This window comes from Microcaecilia unicolor, chromosome 9 (genome assembly GCF_901765095.1).
Source record: "Microcaecilia unicolor chromosome 9, aMicUni1.1, whole genome shotgun sequence".
Taxonomy (NCBI): Eukaryota; Metazoa; Chordata; class Amphibia; order Gymnophiona; family Siphonopidae; genus Microcaecilia; species Microcaecilia unicolor.
This window is the reverse complement of record NC_044039.1, coordinates 116675502-116693392: the sequence shown is the minus strand read 5'-3', so window position 1 is coordinate 116693392 and position 17891 is coordinate 116675502. Positions and strand designations below refer to the sequence as shown.

General features: G+C 42.3%; 1 protein-coding gene across 1 annotated transcript in view; it reads right to left on the bottom strand.

Annotated features, from left to right (window-relative positions):
• TTC6 (tetratricopeptide repeat domain 6) overlaps nt 1–17891 on the bottom strand; it is a 258723-nt gene that overhangs the window by 85504 nt on the left and 155328 nt on the right. The window contains exon 21 of the mRNA XM_030213691.1: nt 4035–4155. Coding sequence (XP_030069551.1) covers nt 4035–4155 — 121 coding nt within the window. The remainder of the gene's footprint in view (nt 1–4034; nt 4156–17891) is intronic.

Here is a 17891-nt window from a genome sequence, read left to right as displayed (position 1 = left end):
GGGAGAGAGGGGAAAAACACATGGAAGGATTGGGGAGAGAGGGGAAAAACACATGGAAGGATGGGGAGAGAGAGGGAAAACAGATGGAAGGATGGGGAGAGAGGGGAAAAACAGATGGAAGGATGGGGAGAGAGAGGGAAAACACAGATGGAAGGATTGGGGAGAGAGGGAAAAACATGGAAGGATGGGGAGAGAGGGAAAACAGATGGAAGGATGGGGAGAGAGAGGGGGAAAAACAGATGGAAGGATGGGGAGAGAGAGGGAAAACGGAAGGATGGGGAGAGAAAGAGGGAAGACGCTGGATGGAAGAATGCAGAAAGAAATAGGGGAGACACTGGAAGGATGGAGAGAGAAAGCAGAGCTGCTGGAAGGAAAAAGGGAATAGAGAAAGACTGGAGAATAAGAGGAAGGGGCATGGGGAGAACAAGGGTCAGGAAAAGATGAAAAGCCACAGGTAGATGAAGGAAATTAAAGAATGGATAGTAAAAATGAATTAAATCTGGGCAGAGAGAGAGCCTGAAAAATATTGAAGAAAGCAAAGAAAAACGAGACAAAAATGACAAATGGCACAGAAGACTTAAGCGAAAACAAAGGAAAGCAGAATCACAGACTGGGACCAATATGCAAAGAAAAACAGTCACCAGACAACAAAGGTAGAAAAAAAATCACTTTATTTTCATTTTAGTGTTTGTAATATGTCCAATTTGAGAATTTACATTGGCTGTCTTATTTTGCACTGGGTATACTGGAGCTGTAAGAGCTTACAGAGATTATTTATCATGAAAAAAAAACCACGTTATTTTTTTCTCCTATAGTACTATAATATCTCTCTATATAAAACGCACCTCCAACGTTCTAATGAAGCCTCTGTTAGCCAACATTCTAAGTGAAGGGGGTGAGATCGCATTGTGTCTGCCCCGCCCACGCGTCAAACGTGATGACGTCGAGGGCGGAGCAATAACACTCAACCAATCGCATCGCTCGGCAGCGAAGCGTCAGGGAAGGAGGCGGTGCTCTCGACGTCTAGCCTTCCCTTCGCTGTGTTCCGCCTTCTTCTGACGTCAAGGATGACGTCAAAAGAAGGCGGAACACAGCGAAGGGAAACCTAGACGTCGGGAGCACCGCCTCCTTCCCTGACGCTTCGCTGCCGGAACCGCCACGGAGGTAAATTTAAAAACAAGAAAAAAAAAAAAACCACCATGTTTGGGGGAGAGAAGAGGGTGGCCACTAAAGTACAACAATGGCAGCGGGAGGGCAGGGGAGAAACGACAGCATGGATGCGAAGGGGGGGGGGGAGAAGAGGGCGGGCCAGGCTGGGACATGGGAGAGAGAGTAGCATGGATGCGAGGGGGGGTCATGGAAGGGAGAGAGGGGACTCGCTCGAAAAGGATGAATGCAGGCGGCAGGGGACAGAGGAGCATAGATGGCCATGGATTGGGAGGGGAGGGCTCAGGGAGAGAGGGGAATTGCTGGAAAGGGATGAATGGAGGAGGCAGGGGACAGAGAAGCATGGATGGGCATGGATTGGGAGGGCAGGGCTCAGGGAGAGAGGGCAATTGCTGGAAAGGGATAAATGCAGGGGACAGATGGGCATGGATGGATATGGATTGCAGGGAAGGCCTCAAGGAGACAGGGGAATTGCTGGATAGGGATGAATGGAGGGGCCAGATGACAAAGGAGCATGGATGGGCATGGATTGGAAGGGCAGGACTCAGGAAGAGGGGAATTGCTGGATAGGGATGAATGGAGGGCACAGATGGGCATGGATGCATATGGATTGCAGGGCAGGCCTCAGGCAGAGAGGGGAATTGCTGGATAGGAATGAATGGAGGGGCCAGGTGACAGAGGAGCATGGATTGGAAGGGCAGGACTCAGGAAGAGGGGAATTGCTGGATAGGGATGAATGGAGGGCACAGATGGGCATGGATGCATATGGATTGCAGGGCAGGCCTCAGGCAGAGAGGGGAATTGCTGGATAGGGATGAATGGAGGGGCCAGGTGACAGAGGAGCATGGATTGGAAGGGCAGGACTCAGGAAGAGGGGAATTGCTGGATAGGGATGAATGGAGGGCACAGATGGGCATGGATGGATATGGATTGCAGGGCAGGCCTCAGGCAGAGAGGGGAATTGCTGGATAGGGATGAATGGAGGGGCCAGGTGACAGAGGAGCATGGATTGGAAGGGCAGGACTCAGGAAGAGGGGAATTGCTGGATAGGGATGAATGGAGGGCACAGATGGGCATGGATGCATATGGATTGCAGGGCAGGCCTCAGGCAGAGAGGGGAATTGCTGGATAGGGATGAATGGAGGGGTCAGGTGACAGAGGAGCATGGATTGGAAGGGCAGGACTCAGGGAGAGGGGAATTGCTGGATAGGGATGAATGGAGGGGACAGATGGGCATGGATGGATATGGATTGCAGGGCAGGCCTCAGGGACAGATGGGAATTGCTGCATAGGGATGAATGGAGGGGGCAGGTGACAGAGGAACATGGATGGGCATGGATTGGGAGGGCACGGCTCAGGGAGAGAGGGGAATTGCTGGAAAAGGATGAATGGAGGGGGCAGGGCACAGATGGGCATGGATTGGGAGGGCAGGGCTCACGCTCTCTCTCTCATATACAATGTCTTTCTGACTCTCACTCTCACACACTCTATCTCACACTGTATCACATTCACTCTCTATGTGCCACACACTCACTCACACACTCGCTTGGTCTCATACACTCACTCTCACAGAGAATCTGTGTCTCACACACACTCTCTCTCTCTCGCCCACACACACACACTCTCTCTCACACTGTGTCTCACATACACACTTGCACACACTCTCATTCTCACACACACACTCTGTCACAAACACACTCACACCCACACTCACTCTCTCTCTCACACACTCACACTTTCACTCTGACTCTCAAACAGTCACTCTCACATACACTCTCCCAAACATACACACTCCGAGGAAAACCTTGCTAGCGCCCGTTTCATTTGTGTCAGAAACGGGCCTTTTTTACTAGTCTCTCTATATAAAAGGCAACACCAACGTTCTATGAAGCCTCCAGCCGGAAGTGTGAAGGGGGCGAGATATCCGGTTTCCCTATGAGTGTCTGCCCTGCCCTCTCTGTAACACAGTCAGTGAAGGAAAACAGCAGAGCACGAAATCAAATCGCTGGCTCTGTAACAGTGAAGGACTCAGAGGGGGGAGGGGAGAGAGGCCAGAGGGCAGGGACACACACACTCCCACATGCACACAGAAGAGAACATTGCTAGCCCCCGTTTCATTTGCATCAGAAACGGGGCTTTTTTACTAGTATATAATATTACCTAGGTATCACGTCATTTGATTGGCCCAATATGATAATTCACATATTTTCATTTTTCCGGAACTAGTCAAATATTGAACATTTTAATCCAACTCACATTTCATATTTATTTTATATCAGTAGTAATATAGTCATTATTCCCAATCTCCATCAATTTCTGCTTTCACATCACTGGAAAAATAAAACAGAAAATGTGTCCATAGCTGCCTCTCCCTGCCTCCAAAGCTCTTTCCATGAAGAGCTTGAGGAAACTTTTATTTATTTATTTTTTAATAATGAATGCTAGCTTTCTAGGCAACTAAAAAAGCCAGCACCAAAAAATATCAGGGAGGCTATGGGGGGAGGGACTCCCCCCCCCCCCCCCCCCCCGAGTGTAACATCCCCGAGGCACTAAGAGACCCCCACAGGCCTCTGCCTCTATGAACCAGGTTTTTTTTTTAAGATGCATGGAACTAATTCAAAGAACCTTTTATCACAAAGAGTAATAAAGAACAGAATAGAAAAAAGACTGAGACTGAAGGGCTCACCACCTTCCACCTGCTGGAGACTGAGCTGGCAAGGGCTAGAGTCACAGTTTTTTTTGTCAGTCTCTACCTGCTGGAAGGTGTGCACAACCCATCAGTCACATTCTGGGCTGGTCCGGAGGGACGCTAAGGAAGTACAAATTTTTGTGTTCAATCACAGAGTGCTATTTATACAGAAATGTACCTGTCCAGAGCAATCACAGTTTCAAAGTCACAAATGGCTTCAGACCATTTTTTTAAGTCTGTGTACACGATCCCACGATGTAAAAATGCTTTCCAATTTTCAGGCCCATCATTGATCAGCACTGAAAAGGAGAGAAGTAGAGGTATAAAATATATTAATTTTATAGATTTTATATTGATTTTATCACTTTAGGTTTTCTATTTTTTTATGGAGAAATAGTACAGTATGATTTCCGGTTGGAAGAAAATCAACCAAATGTAACCTCAGCATTAGGACACATGGAGGGGCATTTTAGAAAGGATGACCCAGTCAGTACGTCACAAATTGACATCCATCTCATGCATTTTAGAACGGGATACAGCTTGTTCTAAAATACATGTGAGATGGACATCCATGTGCTGTTAACGTTCAGCATGAACATCCATTTTACAAAGTGAAAAGTCCAAATTATGAATGGGGGAAACTGAGGGACATGGACGGCTGTGTGGCAGAAGGAACATCCATATTATTACTTGTGGGGGAATCTGCACAACTGCACAGCGCAGAATTTATGCAGAATCACCCCGCCCCGCAGAACACACAGAATTCTGCCAGCCATAGAGCTGGTGTAAATGCATATGCCTTAATGCAACTGATAACTTACAGTACTGTATAAATTATCCCTCAGATTCTATATAGCGTGACTTAAATTGTGTGTGCAAATCCAGTTGTATTCATAATCAACAACTAGAAAACTTAATCAACAAGCTAATCAGTACCAATAACTGCCACTTAACAAGCAATTGACATTAATTAGCATTAATTAGACTTTACACGCACAAATGTCTAAGCATATTCTGTAACATGATGAGCATAAATTGTAAGTCACATAGTTGAAAGGGGGCGCGGCTATGGGTGTGGAATAGGTGGGTCGTGGGCGTTTCTAAAATCTATGTGCATTGTTATAGAATACACACCGTGCCTAATTAAGGAATCAGCATTTACATCAAGTTTTACTTGGGTTTAACTGCCTGCAACTAATGAAATTTAGTCGGATGGACGGGTGCTCGGCATGTTCTATAAACTGCTTGGAAATGTAGGTGTATTTCGATTTGGCACTGATTTTTTAGACATGATATATAGCATCTAATCCTATTTGTGTAACTGGGAGCCCTGTCTATCTCCTGACCACAATCCGCCCCTGTAAATGGGTCCCTTTGAGACACCTAATTGGAAACACCCAGATACAGAATTGTCCCCCTTAAATGCAAAAAATAATATGTGGTAAGAGCAAATACTCGGTGCTTTTGAGAGTGTTCCCAAGATGTCTCTACAGAATATCACACATTAACCCTGGCATTCTATACAGCTTATTTTCGAAAGAGAAAGACGCCCATATTTCGACCCAAATCGGGAGATGGGCATCTTTCTCCCGTGGGCGAACAAATCGGTATAATCGAAAGCCGATTTTGGTCGTCTTCAACTGCACTCCGTCGCAGGAACAAACAAAGTGGACAGGGGCGTGTCAGAGGCGTGGTGAAGGCGGGACTGGGGCGTGGTTATCGGCCGAGGAGAGATGGGCGTCTTTAGCTGATAATCGAAACAAGAAGGGTGTGTTTGACGAGAATTTGGTCCGCTTTATTTGGACCCTTTTTTTCAGGTCCAAGTCCCAAAAAAGTGCCCCAACTGACCAGATGACCACCGGAGGGAATCGGGGATCACCTCCCCTGACTTTCCCAGTGGTCACTAACCCCCTCCCACCAAAAAAAACCCACTTTACAAACTTTTTTCCCAGCCTGTATGCCAGCCTCAAATGCTGTACCCACCTCCATGACAGCAGAATGTGTTCTATCCTCAGACAGCCTTTCCCTGGTTCTGATGTGGCTCTCGGGTGAGTGTGGCACCTTTTCTGTTATGCGCACTGCAGAGTCGCATCAGCAATGCATTGTGGTGGGTGTAGGGTATTGAGCTCCGTGATTCCACTAGCTTGAGTTAAATGCTCACGATGTTGGTAGTTGGTAGGCTATACTCCCATGGTGCTTTTCCCTCTGCTTACTGGGTCAGAGTGTGTCCTGTTTTGTTTCTGGTAGTCCATCAGGTAGTGGCCATTTTTGTAAGCCAGGTTTAGCTCCTTTTCATGTGTTACCCACGTTATTGAAAGTGGGCATTGTACAGCATTCTGCCAGGTCTGACCTACTGCTAATCTCAGTACCAGGGAGACTCTTTGCCAGTGGGGCACAACCTCTGATTTGCAGTTAACTGTGAGTAAACATGCTTATTCCAATAAAGGACGTTTTTGGAGACATTAGTCTTCAGGTGTCAACTGGTGTGCCAAGGTTCTACAGCAGCAACAAGTCCTAGAGCCCTGCGTGTATGCAGGTCCCTGGAGCACTTTTAGTGGGTACCGCAGTGCACTTCAGGCAGGCGGACCCAGGCCCATCTCCCCTACCTGTAACACTTGTGCTGGTAAATGGGAGGCCTCCAAAACCCACTGTACCCACATGGAGGTGCCCCCTTCACCCCTAAGAGCTATGGTAGTACTCCCAGATCCAAGATGGCGCTTCTGAGTGGACGTGCGCTACGTTAGCTCTGATCTCCCTGAAGTCTCCTAGGCTGTGGAGAACCCTTGAACCCAGCTTTGATGGGGAAAAGGAAGGGGAAATCCAGGACACTCACCTCCACGAGTGCGGTACATGCCCCAGCCATGCGCCAGTTGACACTTGATGAGATGCGAGCGTGGACGCCGGGAGAACAATCATGCCCTTCGGGAAGCCCCGTAGAGAAGCTCGCGCATAGCGTCGAAGGAGTGACGCTTACCCCTCCTTCGTTGACAGCGCCTCCAAGACTGGGGAGAGAACTGGAGGCTGGGGAGCTACAGCTTACGGGAACTCCTATGGCGGGTATTGTCCCGGCGGCTGCAGGTGGAGGCCCAACAGCCACTTCTACTCCTGTCGGAACATCAGTGCATGTAGGATTAACATCTCCTATGCCGACAAACTTACAGGAGGACTCTTCCCAGAATATTGGAGGTATTGTGAGACCGTCTGTTATAACCCTTGAAACGTTATGGGACGCTATCCAAGTGTTAATTAAGAACATTCAACAAAGTTCTAATTTTTGGGGAGGAGAAGTGGCGGAGATAAAAAAATCACAACAACTAATTACCGAAAAGGCTGTAGAACAAAATACTAAAGTGGAACTTTTGCAGACTGAAATTAAATCCATCAAACAATTTTCTTCAGATACGGTAAAAACTAATAATGTTCAGTCACGGAAACTTGAGTATCTAGAAAATAAAACCAGGAGAAACAACTTGCGTTTCTTGAATTTCCCTAAATCTCCTCTTATTTCTGGTAGGGATATGCTGAATAAATATTTCAAAGAAGTTTTGGGCTTATCCCCTAAAGCTCTTCCACCTATTACTAATGCCCAATATATAACTACCTTAAGAAAATTGCCAGTAAATACGCAACGTGAGTTAAATTTAACTGCTTTTCTGAAGAACTCAATTGAAACTATTACTGATAGAACCACAATGATTGTTTCATTTGCACTTGAACATGATCGGAACAGTATATTTTGTTTGTATTTCCGCCACTTAAATTCAGAGTTCCTGGGTGCCAAAATACAGATTTTTCCGGATATTTCCAAAGACACTCAGAGAAGGACAAAGGAATTTCTAATGTTAAAAGAGAGAGTTGCCCGATTAGGAGCAACTTTTCTCCTCAAATGTCCATGCAAGTGTGTGATCTCCATGAATTCATCGAGTTATATATTTTTGGACCCAAAGAACTTAGTTCAATTTATTTCTAGTAAAGAACAAGGTTGATTCTCTTGGTAGCATACGCTATGTCGAATTGTGCATGATTTTTTTTTCCTTCCACTCGATGTATATTAATTTCTTTAATTTCCTTTATATTATATATTCTTTGTTCTTGGATCTATTTTGTGGACAAATATTTAAATTTAAAGTCAACAATTATATTATATATCTTCATTTGTTATTTTCTAAATTGCATAAATGTATGAATATTCATAAATGTATATTGAAAATCATAAATAAAAGAATTTAAAAAAAAGAGCTATGGTAGTGTTGTACATTTGTGGGTAGTGGGTTTTGGGGGAGGGGGTTGGGGCTCAGCACCCGTGGTAAGGGAGCTATGCATGTGGGAGCTGTTTCTGAAGTTCACCGCACTGACCTCTAGGGTGCCCAGTTGGTGTCCTGGCATGTCAGGGGGGCCAGTGTACTACGAATCCTGCCCCTCCCACGACCAAATGGCTCGGATTAGGACGTTTTTTAGCTAGCCAGTTTGTTTCCACTATCGCTAAAAAAAAAAAAAATGCCCAGCTCAGAAACGAACAAATCCATGTCATTTGGTCCGTACAAACCGTATTTTCGAAATTAAAAAAAAAAACGTCCATTTTTTTTGAAAATACAGTCTGTCCCTCCTCTTCACGTACCTGTTTTCGGACATAGACGCCCATGGAGACAGGCGTTCGCGTTCGATTATGCCCCTCCATGTATATCACCTAGCATTCCACGCCCAAATCCCAGCATATTCTATAACAATGCGCTAACTTAATTGGCTTAATAAGCTAATCAGCGTTGATAACAGCACTTAAGCAATTATAAGCACTAATTGGCAATAATTAGAATTTACGCACATAACTTGCTGACTATTCTGTAATTCACAGCGCCTAAATACTAATGTGAAGAGCAAAAAAGGGGCGTGGTTATAGAAGGGGAAATGGGCATTTCATTAGTGTTTCAAAATTTATGAGCACTGTTATAGAATACGCCCTTCTGTGCTTAAATCTACATGCCAGTATTTACTCCACATTTTCCTTAATGTAAATGGATGCATGTAGTTCTAGGCACTAGGATGACAACTAAGCGTATTTTATCTAGCGCGTCTAAATTTAGGCACAGCTTATAGAACACGCTTAGGCAGAAATTTATTCCAAGCAAATTTTCAGGCGCCTTAAGCCTGAAGCCCTAAGTGGTTTGATTTAACTAAGATCAGTTTCCTTCTGCATTTGTGGGAAAGATTACTAACATCCAAAGCTCCCTCCCCTGAACCACTGTGCAAGTGCCACTGTACCATTGCTTTGCAGACTGACCCATGAGACATTGAACCTGTTTGGTCTTCTGATGCTTATCAGCCTAGACATGAAAATGCAGTAATTTTTCTAGTCTTAACCTTTCACAATTTTTGGCTGTGGAAAAAATGGTTTCTTCTGTGAAACCAAACACAGCTCTTGGAGCTTCATGGGCCACTATTGCCATACTTGCATAATGATATTGCTGGCAGTCTTAAGAATGGACTGGCATAACGCCTTTTGAACTCCCAGGAAAATGTGGAGGGACAAACTCAAACAAGATAATCTCTGCTGGCACTGTCACTCTTCTCCAGGTTATATGCGGCACATGATTTTTGAATGTCCTTTAATTTTTTCTTTTTGGATTCAGACATGGCACACAATCAAGCTAATAACTAAATGTATTGTTACTGTTTCTTTATGATATTGTGCTTCTTTGTTTTCTACATCCTTGTTTTGGATCCTCCACTTGCAAACCAAATTTGATTGACATTCTTATCGCAATTGGTATTCAACACATTCTCAAAAATTGGAAAAATAATAACCTCTTTGCGATTCTGAGACATGGAGGGGCATAATCGAAAGGGGCGCCCAAGCTTTCCTGAGGACGTCCTCACAGAACGTCCCGGTGAAGGGGCGGGGAAACCTGTATTATCAAAACAAGATGGGCGTCCATCTGTCATTTCAATAATACGGTCGGGGACGCCCAAGCCGCAAAATTTAGGTCGACCTTAGAGATGGTCGTCCTTAGAGATGATTTTCAGTGATAATGGAAACCGAGGACGCCCATCTTAGAAATGACCAAATCCAAGCCATTTGGTTGTGGGAGGAGCCAGTAGTCGTAGTGCACTGGTCCCCCTGACATGCCAAGACACCAACCGGGCACCCTAGCGGGCACTGCAGTGGACTTCAAAAATTGCTCCCAGGTGCATAGCTCCCTTACCTTGTGTGCTGAGCCCCCAAATCCCACTCCCCACAACTGTACACCATTAGTAACCACTGAGGGAGTAAGGGGAGGTCATCTGGTCAGTTCGGGCACCTTTTTGAGGCTTAGTCGTAACAAAAAAAGGACCAAGTAAAGTCGCCCAAGTGCTCGTCAGGGACGCCCTTTCTTTTTTCCATTATGGGTTAAGGATGCCCATGTGTTAGGAACGCCCCAGTCCCGCCTTTGCTGTGCTTCCAACACGCCCCTGTGAACTTTGGCCGTCCCCAAGATGGAAAGCAGTTGAGGACGCCCAAAATCGGCTTTCAATTATGCCAATTTGGGCGACCCTGGGAGAAGGACGCCCATCTCCCGATTTGTGTCGAAAGACGGGCGCCCTTCTCTTTCGAAAATAAGCCTGAAAGTCTTCTCAAGTGCTGTATCTCAGCTTTGGTCTTCTATAAATTCTTTTTTGCAAACAATTTGACCATTTTGTATTTTTCCTATTTTAATTGAATTGACTTACGAACCTGTTTCCTCCTTGTAAGGTTACATTGTTTTATATCTTTAGTTGTTATTTCATGACAATGCTGTATTCTATGATTCTTATTCATATTGTTATATTACTTTCCTTTCCCCATTTACCCTTTCTACTGTTACTACTACTACTAATCATTTCTATTGAGCAACTAAATGTATGCAGCACTGTACACATTATATGCAGGTACTTTCTCTGTCCCTAGGGGGCTCACAATCTAAGTTTTGAACCTGGGGCAATGGAGGGGTAAGTGACTTGCCCAAGGTCAAAAGGAGCTGTAGTGGGAATTGAACCCAGGTTGCCAGGATCAAAGCCCGCTGCATTAACCATTAGGCTATGCCTCCACTGTTGCAATTTCAATACAAATATTATCAATAAAAATCAAACAAAATAAAACATGGAAAAGAAAATAAGATGATACCTTTTTTTATTGGACATAACTTAATACATTTCTTGATTAGCTTTCGAAGGTTGCCCTTCTTCGTCAGATCGGAAATAAGCAAATGTGCTAGCTGAAAGTGTATATAAGTGAAAACATTCAAGCATTACTATGACAGTCTGACAGGGTGGGAGGATGGGGGTGGGTAGGAGGTATGCATGGGGACATCAAAGCATATCATTGATATTCTAACAGGATGGGTGTGGATAGGTGAGGGGTGGGGTAATCAACAGAGACATACAGCTTTATGGTTTATAATGGGCTAGGAACCCCAGATCCTTGTTAAGTCCTTTCTGTTGGGTGTTAAAATATTCCATCATTCTGACTTCAAAGGTCTTACGTTCTTGTATGGTTTTAAAGTTACCTTTCAGGATTCTCACTGTGAAGTCACTGGTACAGTGTCCTGGTCCTGTAAAATGCTGACCAACAGGTGTGGGAACCCTATTGGCACAAGTATTGTTCATGTGATGTCTATGTAAATTGAATCTTGTCTTAAGCATCTGGCCCGTTTCTCCAATATAGCATCCTTCGTTACATTTTTTACACTGAATGATATATACCACATTGGAAGATGAGCAAGTGAAAGATCCCTTTATGTTGAATATCTTTCCTTTGTGGATGACTTTGGGGTCCTATGAAATATTTTGGCATAGTTTGCAACTGGATAAATTACAGGGAAGTGTGCCCTTTCAGTAATTCATCCTCCTGGAGTATAGGTTGTAGATTTCTTATGATTTTCCTCAGTTTTTCCAGCTCTGGATTGTATGTCACTACAAGGGGGATTCTGTCTGTTGATTTTTTCTCCTTGTACTGTAGCAGATTCTCCCTGGGTGTTTTGAGGGAGAAGGCAATATTCTTGGAGATTATTTTGGGGTTGTAGCCTTTCTGTTTGAAGGATGCAGTCAGGCTTTTAAGGTGTCTGTCTCTGTCCCCTGGGTCAGAGCAGATACGGTGGTATCTTGTGGCTTGGCTGTAAATGATGGATCTTTTTGTATGTGAAGGATGGAAGCTGGAGTTGTGGAGGTAGCTGCATCTGTCTGTGGGTTTCTTGTATATAGATGTTTGTATGCCATCACTGATTGAGACCGTGGTGTCCAAAAATTTGACTTTTTCTGGGGAGTAGTCAATTTTGAATCTGATTGTAGGATGGTATGTATTGAAGGCAACCTTCAAAAGCTAATCAAGAAATGTCTTAAGTTATGTCCAATAAAAAAAGGTATCATCTTATTTTCTTTTCCATGTTTTATTTTGTTTGATTTCTATTGATAACCTTAAGAGTGGACTAACACGGCTACCACACTCCTCTACTTAATACAAATATTGAACTTAAGAATGGCCTGGCACTTCTGAATAGGAGCAGGTTACCATAAACTGTGAGGTTGATATTCAGCCAGTGGCAGGCAACACAGTTAAAGCCCAGTGTTGGTGCTGAACCCAGAACCTGGCATTGAATTTCTGGTTTGATTTTTAGCCGCTGGAACGTAACCGGTTAAGACAACATTCAGGTTAAGTTCCTAGCGGTTAAAGATACGACTGCTATTTATGCAGTCCTATTTAACCGCTAAACCCAGCGTTGAGTATCGGCGCTAACTGGCTATGCCGCTATGCACTAACTATGAATATTAAGTGGAGCTAGCTGGTTATCTCCCACTAAATTTTTACAGTTAGCCAGTTAAACTCTATTTAAGTGGTCAGCAGCCACTGCTGACCAGTTAAATAGCAATGAATGTCAGGGGCTTGCTTTAAAATTTCCAGGTCTTATTCCTCTGAAGCCTTAAATTACCATCCTCTATCATCCCTTCCCTTCATTTTAAAGGTCACAGAAAAGTCTGTTGCTCTCCAGTGTATGACCTCTTAGATAAAATCAATAGCCCACACCTGAGAGAGACCGGTTTTCACATTCTAAGCATTGTATTGAGCAAACTCTTGTTGGACTATTAGACTTTGAGTCAATTTGGATTTTGGCAGAGAGGTTCTTCTTCTTTCTCTAGATTTATCTGCAGCCTTTGACCTTCTTCAAAGGACTCATGACACTGGGAATTTTGGATAACACATTTGCCTAGTTTTAATCATAACTGCTGTATGTTCACTGGCTTCACTCTCTTCCATCCCCTTGGAATCTCAACTGTGGCATCCCTCAAGGCTCAATTCTAGGCCCCATGCAATTCAACACATTCCTTGCCCCCTGACATTGTTTTCAAGCTTTAGGTTTCGCATATTTTATATATACCTATGATATTAAATTTAATTTCAGCATTTCTAGTCTACTCCAAACATTAAGTTCTAAGTGGACTACAAATGAAAACCATTAAATACAATTCACAAAAAAATATCAAATACAAAAATTACAACATGTAATACATATCAATATATACATTAAATAAAATTTACAAAAACACCGCAAAATAAAAGTTATCTAAACATAACCCTAAAGCATAAATTATTTGGGCCAACCCAATAATAATTAAAATATTCAAATCATAATTCCTTAAAATTTCATGAATAAATGATAAATCACTGATAATAAAATAAACAAACTTTCTAACGTCAAACAACTAGAAAACTTGACATACTAAGTTTTATTCAATAAGAATGTCTGAAATACAGAATTCTTTAGTAACCTTCTAAAGGGGTGAAATCATCAATATGGGCTACTATTAAGATTGTTTATTTTACCGCTAACTTGTGCTATTTTAGCACCAGTCCCATTTTATGCAATGAGACTTAGTTAATAATAAGCCAGGTTAAGAGGAAGGGAAAGGGAAATGGGACTTGATATACAGCCTTTCTGTGGTATTTTGCAACTACATTCAAAGCGGTTTACATGTATATAGGTACTTATTTTGAATCTGGGGCAATGGAGGGTTAAGTGACTTGCCCACAGTCACAAGGAGCTGCAGTGGGAATCGAACCCAGTTCCAAAGTCTGCTGCACTTAACCACTAGGCTACTCCTCCACTCCAACTCATCTTAATGGTAGCCCAGGTTGATAACTTCCCCTTAAATGGCAGATAGGGGTAGACCCAATTCTATAACTGGACACAGCAATTTAAAAGTGCCTATATGCCACACTGTAGGTGCCTATTCTATAATGGAACCTAGGAAGCTAGGGTCCATTATAGAATACAAGTGTAACCTGGTATTGGTGCACCTAACATTTAGACATCCATCCCTAGAGCTGGTATAACTGTGCGTGCCTAAATGTGGCAGAGACATGCATAACATACAATATTCTGTAAGTTACATGCTTAAGTGGGAGCCCTGCTTATGTCCCACCCATGCTCAACCCCTCTGTACCTGTTCCCCCCTTGCAACTACCCACTCTGTAAGTTAAAGGGGAATTCTATACATGGTGCCTTAAAAAACGGCGCAGTAAAACCACATGGTTAGCGTGATTCTATAAACTATGCCTCAAGTTGCGTGTAGATTATAGAATACTCTCATGCGCCATTCTTGTGACTAAAATTTAGGTGCACCCATTTAGACCTCCTAAAACCAAGCCTAAATACCTGCGCCTAACTTAGGTGCAGATCGGATGTATTCTATAATAATGCGCATAGTTTGTTGAAATACCCACAACCCACCCATTTCACGCCCATGGCCATGCCCCCTTTTCACCACTGTGCATTAGAATTTACATGCACCACGTTATAGAATATGCCTAGAAAGCTGTGCATGTTAATTCAGCACTAATTGGTTGTTATGTACCAACTATCAGATCTGATTGGCTAATCAATTAAGTTGTGAGCATAATTTGGCCAAGCGGCCAATTAGCTGCACAACATAAGACACCATATATAGCATTTGGGGGTAAACGAGCATTTGGAGAATAGTTCTTAGGTGCCTTACTAGCACTTATGTGGATAGATGTGAATATATGCATGCAAGTGTAAAGTTTTGAAACCTTTAGGGTGTGTAACATGCGTATAAATACAGAACTGCCCTTATAGTGTATCTCCTATCTAATCTTGATAGGAATTGACTTATTTTGATGAACCACTCAGCTAGATCTATCTGAAATATTTAAAAGAAATTATATATTCAGAAGCCATGCTGTACATAATCTTAAATGTAAAGATCAATGATTCAAAAACAGCATAAGCCTGATATCTAGTTACTAATTATTATGGAATCTTGTATCAATAAAGTTATTATTAATATTTCAACTACATTAGAGAGAATTGCAGACTGGTTAGATGAGAATGAACTCAAATAAAATCTCAGGAAAACTGAGGCTATCATTTTTCCTGGTGTATTATCCCCCCTCCCTTTATGTCCTGAATATTGGTAGGTGCAGATCTAGATGAAAGAGTCAGTAAAATTCCTAGGAGTTACTCTGGATAATTGTTTGCACTTTGAATCCTGTATTTCTTCTGTGGTGAAGCCAACCCTTTTTGCCCTGAAGCAAATATGTTTTCCTAAGTCTCTTTTAAATAATTAAAAGAGCCACATGTATTCTTATAGCTACTGTAATTTATTGTATCAGAACTTGAAATCCTCTCACATTAGGAGAGTGCAAACGGTTCAGAATGCCGCACTTAAGTTGCTCTTGAGTATAAAAAGATTCAATCATGTTACCCCACTACAGAGGGAGGAGCACTGGTTACCCATGTCCTACTGGATCCTGTTCAAAATTCTGATCATAACCCACTGGTTTTTTTTGTTCCAGTCTGCCTGAATTAGTGGACCAAGTTTCCAATTTATTAAATTGTCTAAATCTTAATTTAAACTTTTGAAATTGTGCATGCTTGTGGCGTGTTACTCATGTTTTTAGTTTTTTTGATTTATTATGCACAATATTGGCATTTTAAAATGTTCGCGCTTCGCTCAATGCTGTGCATCATGCAGCAATGTGCTGCATTGGGTGTTTATTTTATTTTACCATTTTTAGTACATTTTTAAATATAAAATATAGTGTGATGATATATATATATATATTTTTTTTTTTATTAGAGTACGTAATATATTTAAATGGTATGGAAGTTTTGTTTAGATTTTGTGACCTTTAACCTTAAAGCGCTGTATAAGTGGGAGTATTAGTGAGAACATTTTGCTCTATGAAGACGCTGCCTGAATGATGCTGCTATCCTGTGGTTTATGTGGGTAAGAACCATACTTTATCAATTTTCTGATCTTTTGCTGCCATCTTCTGGTTTGGAATGTGCTTCCAATGATTAACTGTGGTTTTTCTTGTTTCTAGTTTTATCTTGGTGCTGATTTTTGCTATACACCATGTTTGGATGTGTCCGGTTTGAGTTGTATCTGGTATTCACAGTGTCATTTTTTATATATGTTTGTTGAGATTAAAGTATATGCTGCCTGAGCATTGTTTTATGAGTATCAAAGCTGCATGTCATAATTTTAATTGTTTTACTTGATTTTATGTATGATTTGCATTTTCATTATTTGCATATGCTCATATTCATTTTATTGCTATATTTTATATTTTTTTGTAATGTATATGTATTTTTGGTTGTAGCCCCTGACGCAGTCCATGGGCGAAACACTGCTCGTGTCGGGGCAAATTTAACACATGAACCATTAATAAACTTCTGTTTGGATTTTTTTTCATCTGTTCTGCTCATTTTGTTTGCCTGAATTTGTGGTCGGTTTGATTTCCCCTTACATACCTTCCCACTCACTCTGGTGCTCTCAGCATAACAGCCTTGTAGTCCCCCCTTGCCAGCACTGTTCTCTCTAAGCTGAGGGAGAGTCCTTCAGCTACAGTTCTGCCAATGAGGGGTGATGTTTTACCATCACATTTTCAATAGTAAGGGACAGATAAGTTTTGTAGGACTCCGTAGAACAATGTTGAAGCACCATCCCCTATTGGCAGCAATACAGTTGGAGGACTCCCACTTAGCTTAGAGGAACTGCTACACCAGAAAATCTGGCTAGAGGTCACTAGACATTCTTATTTTAGTGTTCTGGCATCTTGATCTCAGGTTAGAAACCTCATTCCAGAAATTTAAATCTCAACTGAAGCTCTACAACTTGGGGAAGACATTTCCCTCTTGAACTTAGCCATGTTCCACCTTCTGACACTCAGGGAGTTGTTTTCAGGCACTGCTTTTTTTCTTACCAACTTTCCTTTTATGTATTAAATCTCATTTAAAATTAGAGATATGTGATCAAGGTTCCCTCATCTGCTGACCTTGTAATTTGCATTATTCCCTTCCTTGTTTAATCTTGTATTTATTGTAAAATGCTTAAGCAGGAAGTTATCAAGGAGTAGTAAAAGGCATGCTTTTACTGCATCTGATTTATCATGGGAGTCAAAATTTTGCAGTGTCTCAATTACACAGATTGCTGACTCCTATGGTAACTGAATAACTCTGCTTGCAAGCCACCTCACAAGCAGCATTATTCTAGTGGCCCTGGAGAATTGGACTACAAAGCCACAGACCAATGCCCCCAGGCCAGAACTTAAAGGGGCTGTGGTGACATCCACCCATCCCTGATCACAAACCCCCATCCCACAATCACAATCCCCCCTCCATACACACATACAATCTGCAAGATATTTTACAAATGGCTCAATGAACACAGAGCCTTTTGTGAAACGCATATAAGGCCATGGAAAAATATATATATATTTGGTGGCATGTACAGCAGAAACTATCATTTTACAAAAAACACATTAAGAAAAAGAGCAGTATCACTCAGGGCTTTGTACGTGTAAGTAGTAGTACTTCTATATGTAAGCAGCATATTTATACTTATAAGTGCAAAAACTGCAAAAATACTAGGACTAGGGGGCATTCCATGAAGCTACAGAATAGTAAATTGAAAACAAATCATAGAAAATGTTTCTTCACTCAACGTGTAATTAAACTCTGGAATTCGTTGCCAGAGAATGTGGTAAAGGCAGTTAGTTTAG